The sequence below is a fragment of the Watersipora subatra genome, chromosome 9 (genome assembly GCF_963576615.1).
Source record: "Watersipora subatra chromosome 9, tzWatSuba1.1, whole genome shotgun sequence".
Taxonomy (NCBI): domain Eukaryota; kingdom Metazoa; phylum Bryozoa; class Gymnolaemata; order Cheilostomatida; family Watersiporidae; genus Watersipora; species Watersipora subatra.
In genome coordinates, this window is record NC_088716.1 from 31,228,438 (window position 1) to 31,242,732 (window position 14,295).

General features: G+C 35.5%; 2 protein-coding genes across 2 annotated transcripts in view; one reads left to right on the top strand and one right to left on the bottom strand.

Annotated features, from left to right (window-relative positions):
* LOC137404974 (uncharacterized) overlaps nucleotides 1–7,529 on the bottom strand; it is a 24,834-nt gene extending 17,305 nt beyond the window's left edge. The window contains exons 1-6 of the mRNA XM_068091201.1: nucleotides 7,513–7,529; nucleotides 5,887–6,009; nucleotides 5,205–5,374; nucleotides 4,965–5,089; nucleotides 4,582–4,723; nucleotides 1,761–2,390 (exon numbers count right to left, since the gene is read on the bottom strand). Coding sequence (XP_067947302.1) covers nucleotides 1,761–2,390; nucleotides 4,582–4,723; nucleotides 4,965–5,089; nucleotides 5,205–5,374; nucleotides 5,887–6,009; nucleotides 7,513–7,529 — 1,207 coding nt within the window. The remainder of the gene's footprint in view (nucleotides 1–1,760; nucleotides 2,391–4,581; nucleotides 4,724–4,964; nucleotides 5,090–5,204; nucleotides 5,375–5,886; nucleotides 6,010–7,512) is intronic.
* Nucleotides 6,751–13,370, top strand: LOC137404975 (uncharacterized). The gene is made up of 5 exons (XM_068091203.1): nucleotides 6,751–6,939; nucleotides 7,377–7,661; nucleotides 12,485–12,592; nucleotides 13,025–13,090; nucleotides 13,299–13,370. The coding sequence occupies exons 2-5, from the start codon at nucleotides 7,530–7,532 to the stop codon at nucleotides 13,368–13,370; spliced, it is 378 nt and encodes a 125-aa protein (XP_067947304.1). The 5' UTR covers nucleotides 6,751–6,939; nucleotides 7,377–7,529.
* Nucleotides 13,371–14,295: the final 925 nt, after the last annotated feature.

Sequence of the window (14,295 nt, forward strand, 5' to 3'; positions counted from 1 at the left end):
GAAATTTGAGGCACAACTTTAACTTTTCAAAACACAAAAAACTTGATAAACGTTTCTAACAATCCAACTACTTTGGCTTATTACTGGTGCCCAATAAATGAAATATTAGTTTGCAAACTTGAAGCTTTTGCCCAAAAGGATTTTATTGTTTTAATTTCTAATTATAAGTAATCCTTTCTCACTGGCCAGACTTGAGAAAATATTCGGTCATTATTAGAGACGATGATTGGATTAGTATACTTCACATGGTTTTTATATTTCATCAGTAAAGAGATCTTCATATCACTTGATAAAACCAATTGAAAATGAAATCCACTAATTCATTGTTGTACTAGGATTTCATGTAGTTTCAACTTGAACTCTGCCATCAATTTACTAGTCTGTCCTAAATAAACTTCCACAGCTGATAATTACATATAATTGCATTTCTATCGCACATGAACCACTAGGAGCTTGTGCTTTGAGCTAGGAGCAATGTTTTTCACAAAATATAATGAAAAAACCATAAACACCGGTTTTTTAAGCTGGTTTAAACCATTGGTTCAAACCGAGCCAACCCTGCTTTGTAATAAAATAAATTACATTTAAAAACTAGGTTATTAAAAATAATAATCAGAAAAATGGTTTTTGTAGCAACTTAATTCAGACAGACGTTAATGGAAAGGAAGGCTAAGTGATGCATAACTTGAGTGGTAAAGTAAGTGATAGACATTTATGGTGTAACTCATTCTAACTTTCTCCAGACAGTTGCAATTAGCTTAACTTACTTTTTATTATTTCACATATCTTTTTATTATTTTGTATATATTTCAATCATTTTGCATATTTTTTATTATTTTCAAAATCTTTATATATTTTGGATATCTTTTTTATGCATTATTAAACTTTTCAATTTCTACCAGCTCGTTCACCAGCACATACAAAACTGCCTCAAGACATTTTAGGAGTCGTATTTGAGAATTATTTTGCATATCAAGATCATATTTGCTGGAATTTCACATCGACTGTTGAAAGATTAACAACTAGAGTTGGTCGTAAGTCAAAGTTCGAATGTTGTTTAGTCATGAGAGAAAAACATACAAAGATTTATATACACAGTGTTGCTAGCTTAGCGAATTGTCTACAAGTTTGCACCAATAGGATGCTGGGATAAAGTCATAACGTAGCATGGGTCTTTGTTAGACTTTACAGCATGTGCACACCGTGAAACGGTTACTCAGCAGGTTTTTAGGCTACTGAAATGAATTAATGCTTAAAACCTCTGATCATAACTTCCCTTTACCAAAGTAGTGCGGCTACCACATCTACAAATCTAAACTAGCACCAGCTTGTACTGCGACGTACATAATCATATTATAATTACACCACTTATAACAAGTTCAAACAATACTCGCAACCGATAGAAGCCTTTTTCACATATAAATGTGTCAAAGGGTGTCCAACTAGTCTAACAACATAGTTGAAAGGTGTATGAGCTCATTAATGAGCATAATAGCCCATAATCGTCAATTGTAGGTCAATTGTAGGTCAATTGTAGGTCAAATCACTAGTTGAATGTAGCCGAATAATGAGCAATATTTTACATTGTTCAGTCATTCGTCTCAACTAGAGTTGACACACTTGACATGTTACAATACTGTGCTACATATAACACCTGATATGACACACTCACCACACGCATACTGAACTCTTACAGGAATTATAGCATTCTTCCCTTCTAATCAAAACAGACATCCGCAGGGATTAAAAATAGCACATACCATTTTGGTCTGGCAGCCTGCTATGTGTCACAGTCTCCAGTATTGGCTTAGAGAGTGTACCATTGGATAATCGATGAGCAGTTTCTGCGAGTGGTCTGGTCTGACTGTCAGCCATTTCAGTGTGAGTAGAAATGGATTTAAGTGCTTCCGAAAGGAGGTCCTGCTGCTGAGTGGCTGCCCCTTTTTTTGAGTGTTTCCTCTCGTTATTCACAACTTGAAAACCAACAAAAGTGCTAGCATCTGAATAATGGGTGCAAGCTGTTTTGGTAGCAAGTTTCGGAACTAACTGGTTGTGATCTTTAGTAGCTGTCGCTGCCTGTGAATCATTTACCAGTACAGTTGGAGACTCTTGTCTGTATGTTCCGTCCCCAACTGAACTTTTTAGAGAACCAAGACTATTGCTATTATTGCTGTTTAACTGCTCGGCTGATTGTTTAGCGCCAGAGCTTATAACATGACTTGAAAAACTAGGCTGCTCAGATTCAAGGCTGTCGAGGCTCTCTATGCTCTGATGATCGTCATTTCTGGATGATTCTAAATTGGGATTTACTAGATTAGCTGATCTTATCTCCTGCATTAGCCTCTCATTAAATACCTGAGTTGTGTCGACAGTGTTCTTCTTAAGTGTTGCTACAAAGTATGAACATAACGGTTAATAGGGTACGGGGTAAAGAGATGTATGAGAGAGAGAGGTATGAGAGAGAGCGGTATGAGAGAGAGAGGTATGAGAGAGAAAGGTAAGAGAGAGAGGTATGAGAGAGAGAGAGAGGTATGAGAGAGAAGCATGAGAGAGAGGTCTGAGAGAGAGTTATAAAAGAGAGAGAGGTATGAGAGAGAGAGAGGTATGAGAGAGAGGTATGAGAGAGAGGTATGAGAGAGAGAGAGAGAGTATTGGTATAAGGTATTGCAGCAGTTGCCATGTCTGCCAATGTTTCGAACAACTAGGTATAGAGAGTAAAATTGGATTAGATGGATTATTTTGTGACCCCAAAAACCTCGGAGACTAAAACAATGGAAATGGTGTAAAATGAACTAGCGATAATCTATAGAAGGCTCTTTAATTTGATTGCAATATAACTGCTATAGAGGCAGAAAGGTGAAACACATGTGTAGGCAGCAACTAGATTGCTTATCATTGCTAGTCTATACATCGATGATTGCTTTGAGAGTTTTGAGAAAAAGTTCCAAGGTACCAATTTTTCAATTTTTTGTATGTAAAGAATAAGCAAGTTTAAATAAGAACAGTTAAGTTGCCGGAAATTGTTTAAAATATTTCATTCAGATAATCGGAAAATGTAAGACTCCTCAGCTTGCTGACTGATGGTCAGCAGTAGTGATTACACACGGTTTTATTATTGCTTCGGTTAAAACTGTGGACTTTAACACAAATAAGCAGCCATTTAAGACAGGCGTGACTTCTTTGCTAGCCTGTTTTGACAAACTGTTGTTTTTGCGGAGTTGTTCCCCCGTCCGCGGGTGAGCAACACAACAGCTTGTCACAAGACGTACTGTCCCTGATGCATCAGGTGCGCTTATAGGGAGTTGTTCTCTTCCGTCTATGCGGCTTAGTTGCGATGTTATGTCGGTCGCTCCATTGGTAATCATAACGGATTTCGCGTAAAAGTTTATGCAGAAAAAAAATAAGATAACAACGTTTAACCAAATACCAGTCTCTGTTGTAAACGTTAGTAGAATTTAAGAATAAATTAAATTGAAAATAAAATCTATAAGAACAAATAAAACTGACAGATACAAAATAGAATTAAAACAGATTGTGCGCACAAATAACGACATGTTTAGTTGCTGTTGTTGTCTAAGTTCTCAAGTTCTACTAAAGTTTACAGCAGAGACTGGTCACTGGTTAAACGTTGTAATCTTATTTTCTACATAAATTTTTGCGCAAAATTTGTTATGATTACCAATAGAGCGACCGACATAACATCGCAACCAAACTGCATAGACGGACGAGAACAACTCCCTATAAGTGCAGCTGATGCATCAGGTGCAGTACGTCTTGTGACAAGCTGTTGTGTTGCTCGCCCGCGGACGAGGGAACAACTCCGCAAAAACAACAGTTTGTCAAGACAGGCTACTTCTTTGCATGATTACTGACTGCCATTTTATGAATGGTACAGTCAAACCTACACACAACCAATGTCTCTGAGAAGCAAACTGTAAGCTTTGGTGATTGCGACAGCGAAATAACTCTCATCATCTGAGTTTTCTTTAAAAAAAATTTTGTAGTTACCAGAGAGAACATGCCTCTGCATACAAAGGAAACAAAAAGGAGTTGAATAGAACACAGAAAGTTTTGAAGAGAGAAATGACTAATATATCAAAAACCCAAAGCACATGATAACTAACAACAGAGGGTTCTTACCGCCTGCTGTCTTGAAATTGGTTTTTACTTCGTTCGAAGCTGCATGAAATCATATGGACTCTAGCAAGATATAATACAACAGTTGTTGAAAAACAGATACACACGGTAATAGTGATAGCAAAAATCTTTTTTTGGGGCCCGAAAGAAGGATAATTATATTTAAAAGAAACCAACAATAGAGAAAAAATATGAGAAAAAGTAAATTACTTTTTCCATTTTCCACTGCTGACACATTACTACTACCTCTGTCCATACAAATGCTGCTGACACATTACTACTACCTCTGTCCATACAAATGCTGCTGACACATTACTACTACCTCTGTCCATACAAATGTCTCATGCAAAGCATATACTCTGCAAACATGTAAATATATGCTCAAAACATAAAATCCTATACTCAAAACATGTTATCATAAATCATACACCCAAACCTCCATACCTTGATGTTGAGCAAGCTGGGCTTCAAACATGCTAGAACTCTGATTAGTTGGATCTCTGACGGACTGACTGTGTGTGCTGGTGGCATCTTCAATGTTTTTCACTGCTGGTATGCTGCCTGCCTGCAGATGAGCTCCATATTTCTGTTCAGCATAAAAAGACAACAACCGATTAGTATTTTTCAACATTTACGGCTCTAATGAAACTGCTCATTATCATAAAACACCCAAAAATGAACCTTGGATTAAATTTCAAAAGTTGACAGTTTGCAGAGCATCATCAGTTACAGAGCTCCAGTTACTCAGGCATTTGAACCGGAGCAGAAAATTAAGTATAGAAATATGATGAGGTAGGATGAACCAAACAGAAACTTGTAAAATTTACCTGAAGAAAAACAGATCCGCTATCACCGATGTTGTATTGCTGCTGCGTGCTGCCTCTTATTGTCCGCAAAGCATCCTCCAAGTTTATCTGATTGTTTCTCATAACAGGAGCACTAAATGCTCTTCCTAACATTAAACAAAAACAACTTTGCAGTACACAAAAATCATAGAACAATGAGACACACACTCATACATTGTTGTAACGTAATCAAAGATAGGGTTAATCTACTGAGACACACACTATTCCTTGTGGCTCTAGAGCGTGGTGACTGGTGGGTGTGGTTCTTTGGTGCGCCGCCACGCTGATATCGGCAAGTAACATCCTGTATTCGTGCCTTTCTTTCAGCTAAAATCTCTAACCGACGTTTTTCTTCTTCGGTCTCCCTAGTCTTCTTCTTATTTGCCAGCTCTCTATAAAAATATGGATAACTGCTAGCTAAAAGGACTACCTATGCTCACTAGAGCAGCTATTTAGTAATTTACTACAACATAATTATAACTAAATCTCTGTGAACTCTACGAAAACCAAGCTTTACCCAAAATTCCCATTCATTCCCATTCCAGATTCATAGTTTTGATGTTTATTATGTAATATATGTACTGCATTAATAATGTTAGCAATGTCAACCATGCAATGTTGCCAAAATACAATAAAAAATTCATAAAATACTTACAAGTAGTTTACTTGTTTGATTAGCTAAGAAAATAGATTTACGTCTTGAACTATAAAATATTTTGTGATTAAACGCTATAAATACTGACCAACGAATTATTAATAAACATCTACGTATATATACCGCCCTAATATTAAAGATAATCACGCTGAAGCAGTTACAATTACCATATAACAAATTAAACTCGTATACAAAAAAATTCCAAGAAGAACCTCATCTTCACACATTGAAAAACTAAAATGACCTCACCTTCTCCTTTTATTAGTTTCTGCAGACAACTTTTTGTTTTTAATAGACACGTCTTCTCGGTTCCCAATAATTTCTTCGCGTAGCTTTTCCAAATGCTCTTGCTGTAAGGCACTATATTGATTTCTAGTAAATGGTTAAAAACATAGCTGACGGAATCAACTCACAATTTGATCAAAACTACTACAAAGCAGAGAAATGATTCTTATGAAAATAAAAGCTATTTTACAAACGAGAGTTTACGATAAGATTAGTAGCATTGCGTTAGATAACACCAAAAATGGCTAAAATTAAAAACGTTGTAAAACATGTTTAATAGAAGTTTTAAACTAGGATTACACCTTAACTCAATTATACTTGCATTGAAATTATGATAATGGAAACTAAACCATTTTTGAGATTCAGATGGCCTTCAAGTGCACACAATGAGATATTCAAAGGATACGTATAAATTGCAGACGCAGTTTGTAATCCGTAATTAGCCATAGCAACAGCATTACCAAACTTTACAGAGCACAGCTGTTCTGCTATAGGTTTACACTTCTGTTCCAGCTCTTTTATTGCAATTGCGGTATAGGGTGGCCATGTTTAGATACGGAATCACAAATAAATGCACAAACACTCCAAAATACGCATAATGAATATAATAAAAATTATATTAAACTAGTATACAATAAAAAACAACATCATAAATTATTTTTAAACAAAAAAAGTTTATGAATAATTTTTAATAACAGCTATTTGGGTCAGTCGGTCGTCTGCAGCGAAAACTCGAGTCTTCCTTCAGTCCTTTGGTGTATCCAAGTTACGATAACGATAGCTTTTGCCGTTACTATGGATTTCTTTAGTCGACATATTGAGGGAAACGATTCACCAGCGTTACCAAGTCTGTCACTCTCGTCAGTGAGTAAAATTATTCATTTTTGGTGTTGAACGTTCTTTTGGTAAACGATAGACCGTGCTATCCGTCAGCCGTCTTTCAGAAATGCTCAGACTGGGGATCGATCAACATCAAAGACAGACGGGCCACGAGGGGGCCTCATTGGCATTGAACTTGTAAATCTCAGATAACTAGTTTGTAGACTCAAAAGTAATTAATTATAAAGTTTCGCTTTTTGATTGTAATCTATAGATTTGTTACCTACCGTCAAGGTGTGATGACTAATATGATATTCATATACTTTTGACTCTGAACTTGTGAAATTATGCGTATTTTGCTTTATTTGGCTGTGTGAAAACATTTAAAACGTATTTTGCACTTTGCTTTATTTCACTGCTAAATTGTATTCGTTTTAGTGTATCTTTATTATCGTTTTGAAGATATTTCCGTATTAAATATGAACTACGCGTACATGATTATAGGATTATTTCAGTACGTGATTCATACAGAAAAATTCAGATTTCATTGCATTATTTATAAATTTTAGCCGATTTAATCATCCCAAACGATTCCTTGAATTGTCGTTGCTAACAACAATATAACCTTTTTTTAGAATCCTGGCGGAGTGCAACATCATTTGCCTGCTCACAAAGCTTTCTGTCAATCGTTCCCACTCGCCATATCGACCCCACTAAGCTTGCCAAAGAGACTTATTAAAGAAGTGCAACCGGAAGTATTAAACAATTTACCTCCCAAAGAAAATCATATGTCGATAGAGCCAAGCTTACCAAATAATGAAGGAAATACAAGCCAAGATTGTTCCAATAGCCATGCTTCAATTGTAGCCAGTTCAGATGTAACATATAAAAAAGAAAACACGTCAATTTCAAAAACTCGGGTAGGCCTGTACTGTTTTGGGATGAAACAGTGACCCTTTGTTTATGTTTTACATCATCTTTTATAAAAAAAAAAATAAACACTATGTTATGCAATAGCCAGAAATAAGCACCTTGCAATATTTTGAATATCTATTTTTATAGTCATTGTTTTATTGCATCAGACATATAATCAATTTGCAAAGCAGTTGCAGATCATCGTGTATTTTTCTTTATCAAACTCTCAAAGTTATATCACTGTTCTTAGCAGATCTGTGTAGCTTTTACACCGATTCACATACTTTGTATGTTAGTATTGCTATAAAGTCTCACTATTATAGATGCATGGTCAGACCTTAGATTTTAAATTTGACTCATAATTTGCTTCATATCAAACTGAAAAATGTTGAAGATCATATTTCCACCAGAATATGTTTTTAATTTGTTTAGTTTCACAACCCAAAAACTTATAGATAAACACTTTAAATACAGTAATTACATATAGCTTTATAGCTACTGCACTACATAAAACTATGCAAAAAAAGCTTAATTATATTTATGAAACAAAATGAATAAAATAAGAAAAATAGGGAAGTAAGGGTTATATTGTCACTTTCCTTTCACGATTGAAAGTGTACACTTGAAGATGCTGTATTCAGAAGATTCATAGCTAGGGGTAGGGATAAAGGTATGGAAACAGTCTAACTTAGGCTAAGTGAACCCTAAATTTAAATAAATATTTATTTGTGTTTACATTTGAAGTTTTATGGTATTTTTTGGATTATTACATAAATCTTTTTCAATTGCACTCATTTCGTGCAGTCTTTTCTTTTAAAGAAATGATCCAACGATGCTTGCTCGTGTTTTGCTTTAATCTCTTCCTTGTATTCTAAGATAAGCATTACCTACTGCTTTTTTAACCACTACTGCTGTTTGCACTAGCTCTCATAAAATCGATGATTTTAATACTAAAAATCAAGATATGAAACGGCATTTAATGCATTTTGAACACAGTTGAACCAGACTGAGTTACAATAGCATACCTATGTTTCGAAAAGCTCTGGCTGTCATATTTTGAAAATGACATCGGGTGCCGAGTCCAATCTTTGTACAAAGTTTAAATCATATGCTGATGAATTTGTACTTGTATGTTAAGGAGATCAATTTGACTGGATACAGGTATTATCAGACAAGCTAATTTGTTGATTTACTTAAAAGTTGACATGACTTAAAAGTTGCATCAAAATTCACATTACCGTTATTTGATATGAAAAGATTCACCATGTCTTACTCTGTTGTGGTGTAGGTGCCAAATATGTGGAAATGTGATTACAAGCTCTTAAAAGCTGAAAACCAAACAGAAAATTGCAGTCACACAAAACTGCCATAGTTTGGATTCGTTTTCCAAAACGGCTGAAATGTGACGTAGTTGTGCGAGATGGTTTCTGTTTACACTTTCATGCAACCTTATTCGTCGAAATATTTTCACAAATATACTTCACGCTTCAAATAAAAACCATGTCTATTGTTCTTACGCGTTTATTTCATCGGCATCGTAATGCTGCAACTTTGACCACTGATATCTCAAAACAGCATAAAAATATGTTTAATTTTTTAAACTTAGCTTGAACGATTGCATATCATCCTCTGATAAAAATGATGAGCTTTTTGGTCCGCTGTGATGGTCGAAAAATACTGTAGAAATTGTTCGCGCCATATGGCGGGAATTGTAAGTCACATGATCTGATAATGTTAGTTTCAGTTCAAGTTTGATCTATCGCAAATGGCGGACACGCTTTCTCGTATTAAATATGTTAATTTCAATTCGTCATAATGTCTAATGCGCCACATCGTGTTTGTGCAGCTGCCAAGCTGAGAAGCACCTTTTTTCTTGGCCAAGAGCAGAAAAAAGACCAGACCTTCACCGGGCGTGGAGCAACTGGGTGAAGCTGGATGTGACAAACTTTATTTATTCGCCTGCTTACTCTTACCTTTGTTTTCGCCATTTCAAAGATGACATGGTTTCTAACCGGTTTGCATACTCCACATGTCACCAAAGCACGTGAGTAATTTATTTTTTGAACTACTTGTATTAGTAGTAGTAACTCGGGTTATTTTCTAGTATTTTCCTAATACTACTGTATTAATCTATATTTAATATTACAATATTAATGTCATTTAATTGTAATATGATATTATTAGTATTTTATCTTTTTAATTACGTGTATTATTCTTATTATAATAACAAAACTAATTCATACAGCATATCCATCTGTAAAACGTAATATATTTATCTATAATTGATAAAATAATGTTATAAGTTTCATGATTAATTTCGCCAAATTTCTTAACCCCATTCACTTATAGATATGTTATATAAAATAGTAATTGTCATTTTCTGGTATCATCGTTAATAGCATAATAATATTATTAGATGATTATTATTAGTATTAGTTGATGAAGAGTTTGTTCCAATCACTGAAGACTGGGAAGAGTTTGAGCGCTATGTTGGCCAGCGTCAAACGCTCTCCAATTACATGTAAGATAGAGCTGAACTTGACCAAACTTTACAAAATATAAAGAATATCCATAGAGTTATTATTCACATTTTTATGTTTACAATATCATGGATTTTGATAAGGTTTTGTAAAATCTGTGTCATGATTGCATGGCTATATATTTATTCTTTTTCTGATCAAGCAAATAGGACATAATAACAGGAAGTGATGTTTTACAAATCTTATTGCAAGTCAACTATTGTGTTGTGATTTCAGACCCTAATCCTCCTTCAAAGAGGAGAAAATAATAGTAAGTGTGACAGCAATCCAGCAACTATTTCACTGTCACGTCTGCGCCCTCCCCTGCTCATTCTCGATGGTGCGAGAAGGTGGATGGGTAGAGTTCAAGGTTACATGTGCCTCATGTCACCAATCGTATACTTGGGAAACAACTGCCAGGGTGAACAGGGCTCACGTCATCAACCCCCTGCTGGCAGCTGCATCACCCTTTTTTGGCGGATGCCTTACGCAGAACCTCCGTTTTCTGTCGCTCCTCAGCATCGCGATACCAAGCCACAGCGTTGGCTGATCATCAAAATAATCTTGATCTTTATATAATGAAATCATAAAACTAATCCACTCTCTACTGTAGTAAGTGTACAAGCCAAATATAACAGTTCTCCTTGTGTTCCACGAGTTCAGAATATGTGTGTTCAACCGATGCATTAAATGTGTAACACAAGAATTGTAAATAATGCTTGACACATTAGCATAGCTTTGGTGTTGTTGGCATTAAATGAAAATCCAACTCACTATGATATCGCAGGTAATTATTCCACCCCAACTCAAGGGGTGCAGGCGCCACAAGTTCGTCCACACCAGGATGCATACACAGGCATTCATGCTCCCAGTGGTCATGGAGACGATGCGCAAACTCAGCATCATGGCAGCACCAACATTCAGGAAGAGATGGCATGTCTTGACAGCGCCTGCAGACACACCACTCTGTAGCCGGTGGTATTAGCTCCTAAAGAAATGAACAGATATGTCTATGCAACCATAGCTACTACATCAGGTCGATGTTATCCAACAGTATATCAGTGCAGCACTAGATTTAAATATTAAAATTGTTAATGTTGTCATTTGAGAAAAATCTGTAATTATTTTTTTTGCAGTATGAAGCGATAATTATCATCATTAAAATCATATATATATATATAATAATATTCGTTCCATCACTCTCAAGCTAAAACTATTACTACTAGCTAGTTTGGCACATAAGAGCTGGCTAGTGGCGGTGCTTACTTGCTGAGAGGTTTGATTCTGTTGAGGATCTTCCTCAGATAGAGCGTCAGGCTCGAAACGCCAGGGTCTTAACTCTTCAGAATTTGACATTTTTATGATCGCAACTCAGACATGTACGCGTACGTTGAATTGTCGGACAGAATGGCCAAGCTGAAACTATAAAGTAGCGAGCATCTATATTTGATACGGGGTCTTCAGTAAAACCCGAAGTGTTTGTCATAAACTATTGCTACGATAAGTTTTATATTGAGCTTTTTATTGGTTTTTCAATTCACGCGGGAACATCTCGTGACAAGACAATAACCAAAGTCCGTGGATACGTCATCGAAATCAAGAGATTCCAATCTACGGTGGCTTATCGTTTTTGAGTTTTTAAGAACTTGTAATCACATTTCCACATATTAGGCACCTACAACACAACAGAGTAAGACATGGCGAATCTTTTGATACCAAATAACTGTAATGTGAATTTTGTTGCAAGTCAACCTTTCAAGGTTGACTTGCAAGTGCCACAAAATTTACATTACAGTTATTTGGTATCAAAAAGTTCACGATGTCTTACTCTGCTGTGTTGTATGTTCCAAATATGTGGAAATGGAATTATAGACTCTTAAACGCTCAAATTTCCAATTATTTTGAACCTGCAACGCAGCAGATTAAGACATGGTGAACCTTTTAATAATAAATAATTTAATGTAAATTTTTGTTGCAAGTCAACCTTTGAAGCCCAGGTCTTTGCAGTACGCTAGATTGAAGAAGCTTTGAATTATTGTATCAGTGACTTAGTCAATATAGCAAATTTGCTTATAGTTCTTGGTTTATTGCATGGCTTTGTTACCTCCACTCATTTTCAACAGCTCAGATGTATCTTTTTATTTTTATTTTCAGTACATCATGTTTTAACTAAATTTTTATGGAGCACATTTTGTTGCACCATGTCACACCAATAGCTAGTATCAGATCATTCGTGGCGAAATGCTTTTTCTGTGTAGTTCAGTCATGTTCAGCGCATTTACCCTTAATGTATTTGTGATCTGTTTAAGTCACCGACATCTGAATTGCGAATGGAGATGTTGTATGAGAGCCTGCAGACTGAAGCACAAAAAATACAGCAATTTAAAGTTCATGTGATGGCGCAAATGAAGCAGAAGGTTAGTCACTTTGAAAATTTTACTTTTAAATATATTCTTAATGAAACCATATACATTTACCAGGGTTTGTTTTCCCTTAGCTTAGATAATATCATAGGAAACTCTTTCCGCTGTGTGATATTTTTATATTTAAGAACACTTGAATGTAACACAAAAGACTTATTTAGGCATGCGAGTATTATTTGCGGCTACATCAGCACTAAATGGGTAAGTACTTTGACTTTTCTCTGGGGTCATAGGTACCAAATCAAAAGTGAGTAGGACATCTGGTATTAAAAGCCATCATTAAAAGATTAACTCCAAATTAAGGTTTAACCCGGCAGGTGTTGGAGTCACTGGGGTCTAGTTGTTTAAAGGCCTGTATTCTTTATAGCGTGTTGAATTTCATCTGTGCATGTACAAATATTTACGTATTTCCGGCCTTGATTGTAGTCTGAAGAAAATTTAATGAAAGAATCACAAATCAAAAACTTGAATGAAGAGGTAACTTCTATGAAAGTAAGTAACCTTTGGGGTTGTCCTTTGCATGTGCGCTCGTTTGAAATTACTTGTCAAATTATGTGCATGCATTTGCTGACGAAAAGCGTCATTTAGCTATTGCCATCAAACACCTCAAATGCTAATAATTATTCAATCAGCTTTATAAACTATTGTTAGACTAAATTTATTTCATTATGATTGTATCGAAGTGTGTATGATTTTATAGTCAGAGAATTCCACATTGATCAGTGAGCTCAGAAGACAAAAGCGTTTGAATGAAGACATTTTGAGCAAGTGAGTAGATGTTGTTAAACTAAACTCTTACTTTACTGATGTTCACTAGTGCTGCCGATTTACGTAATAACTTTTGTGAAAAAAGTCTTGAATGACCAATCAGCTGTGGTAAAATAAACAAGTTTAAATGTTCCTCGGGGTCCTCTTGGGTCATGCTCAGTCAGAATGATCTGGTAACACTAATTATTAGTCCAAGTTTTTGATAAACAATAAAAAATTTCCGTCATTTTTCAAGGTGAGACCAAACATGCTTTTAAATTTTACCAGTTACAATAAGACCAATGCTTCAAATGGTTTGACAATTGGTAATAAGGCATAAAACATTCAGTTGCATGACGTGATGTTATCAGGCTGTTTCGTTTGAACAATGATCGACAGAGCCTTCACCATAATTTTGCAAAATCCAAGTTTTTTAATAAGATTATCACCTTACATGTACCAGATCTGAAATCACTTGTGTTGTACTGGGGTCAGATCATTGTTCACTGCACCTTTGTTCACAATCTCTCATTACCCCATCTTAACATTTGTGACCCATATGTACATTTGGGTTACCGTAAAACCTCTAATTGAACGCCACCTCTATTTGACTGCCACCTCCAATTGACCGCCACCCTGAAAGAAGGGTTAGAAAATAGACTGCCACTCTCCAATTGAACAACGAATTGACATTATTTGATCTTTCCGAGCCCATTTTATCAACTGATCAATAGAAAAGTGTGTACAAGATCATATTAATAATGGATCGTTTATATCAATAACAGTTAATTCTCTTGTTGTCCAACTCCAAAGCTTCTCGCTTTTTTTTGTTAAACTTTAAAAACAGCACCATAGCAATAATCAATAACGGTCTCAGGCTAGTAGTAGCTTTCTGTTTAACGCGGTCTTTCTACTCCGAATTAGCAGGCATATATAAAAAATTGTCTCAA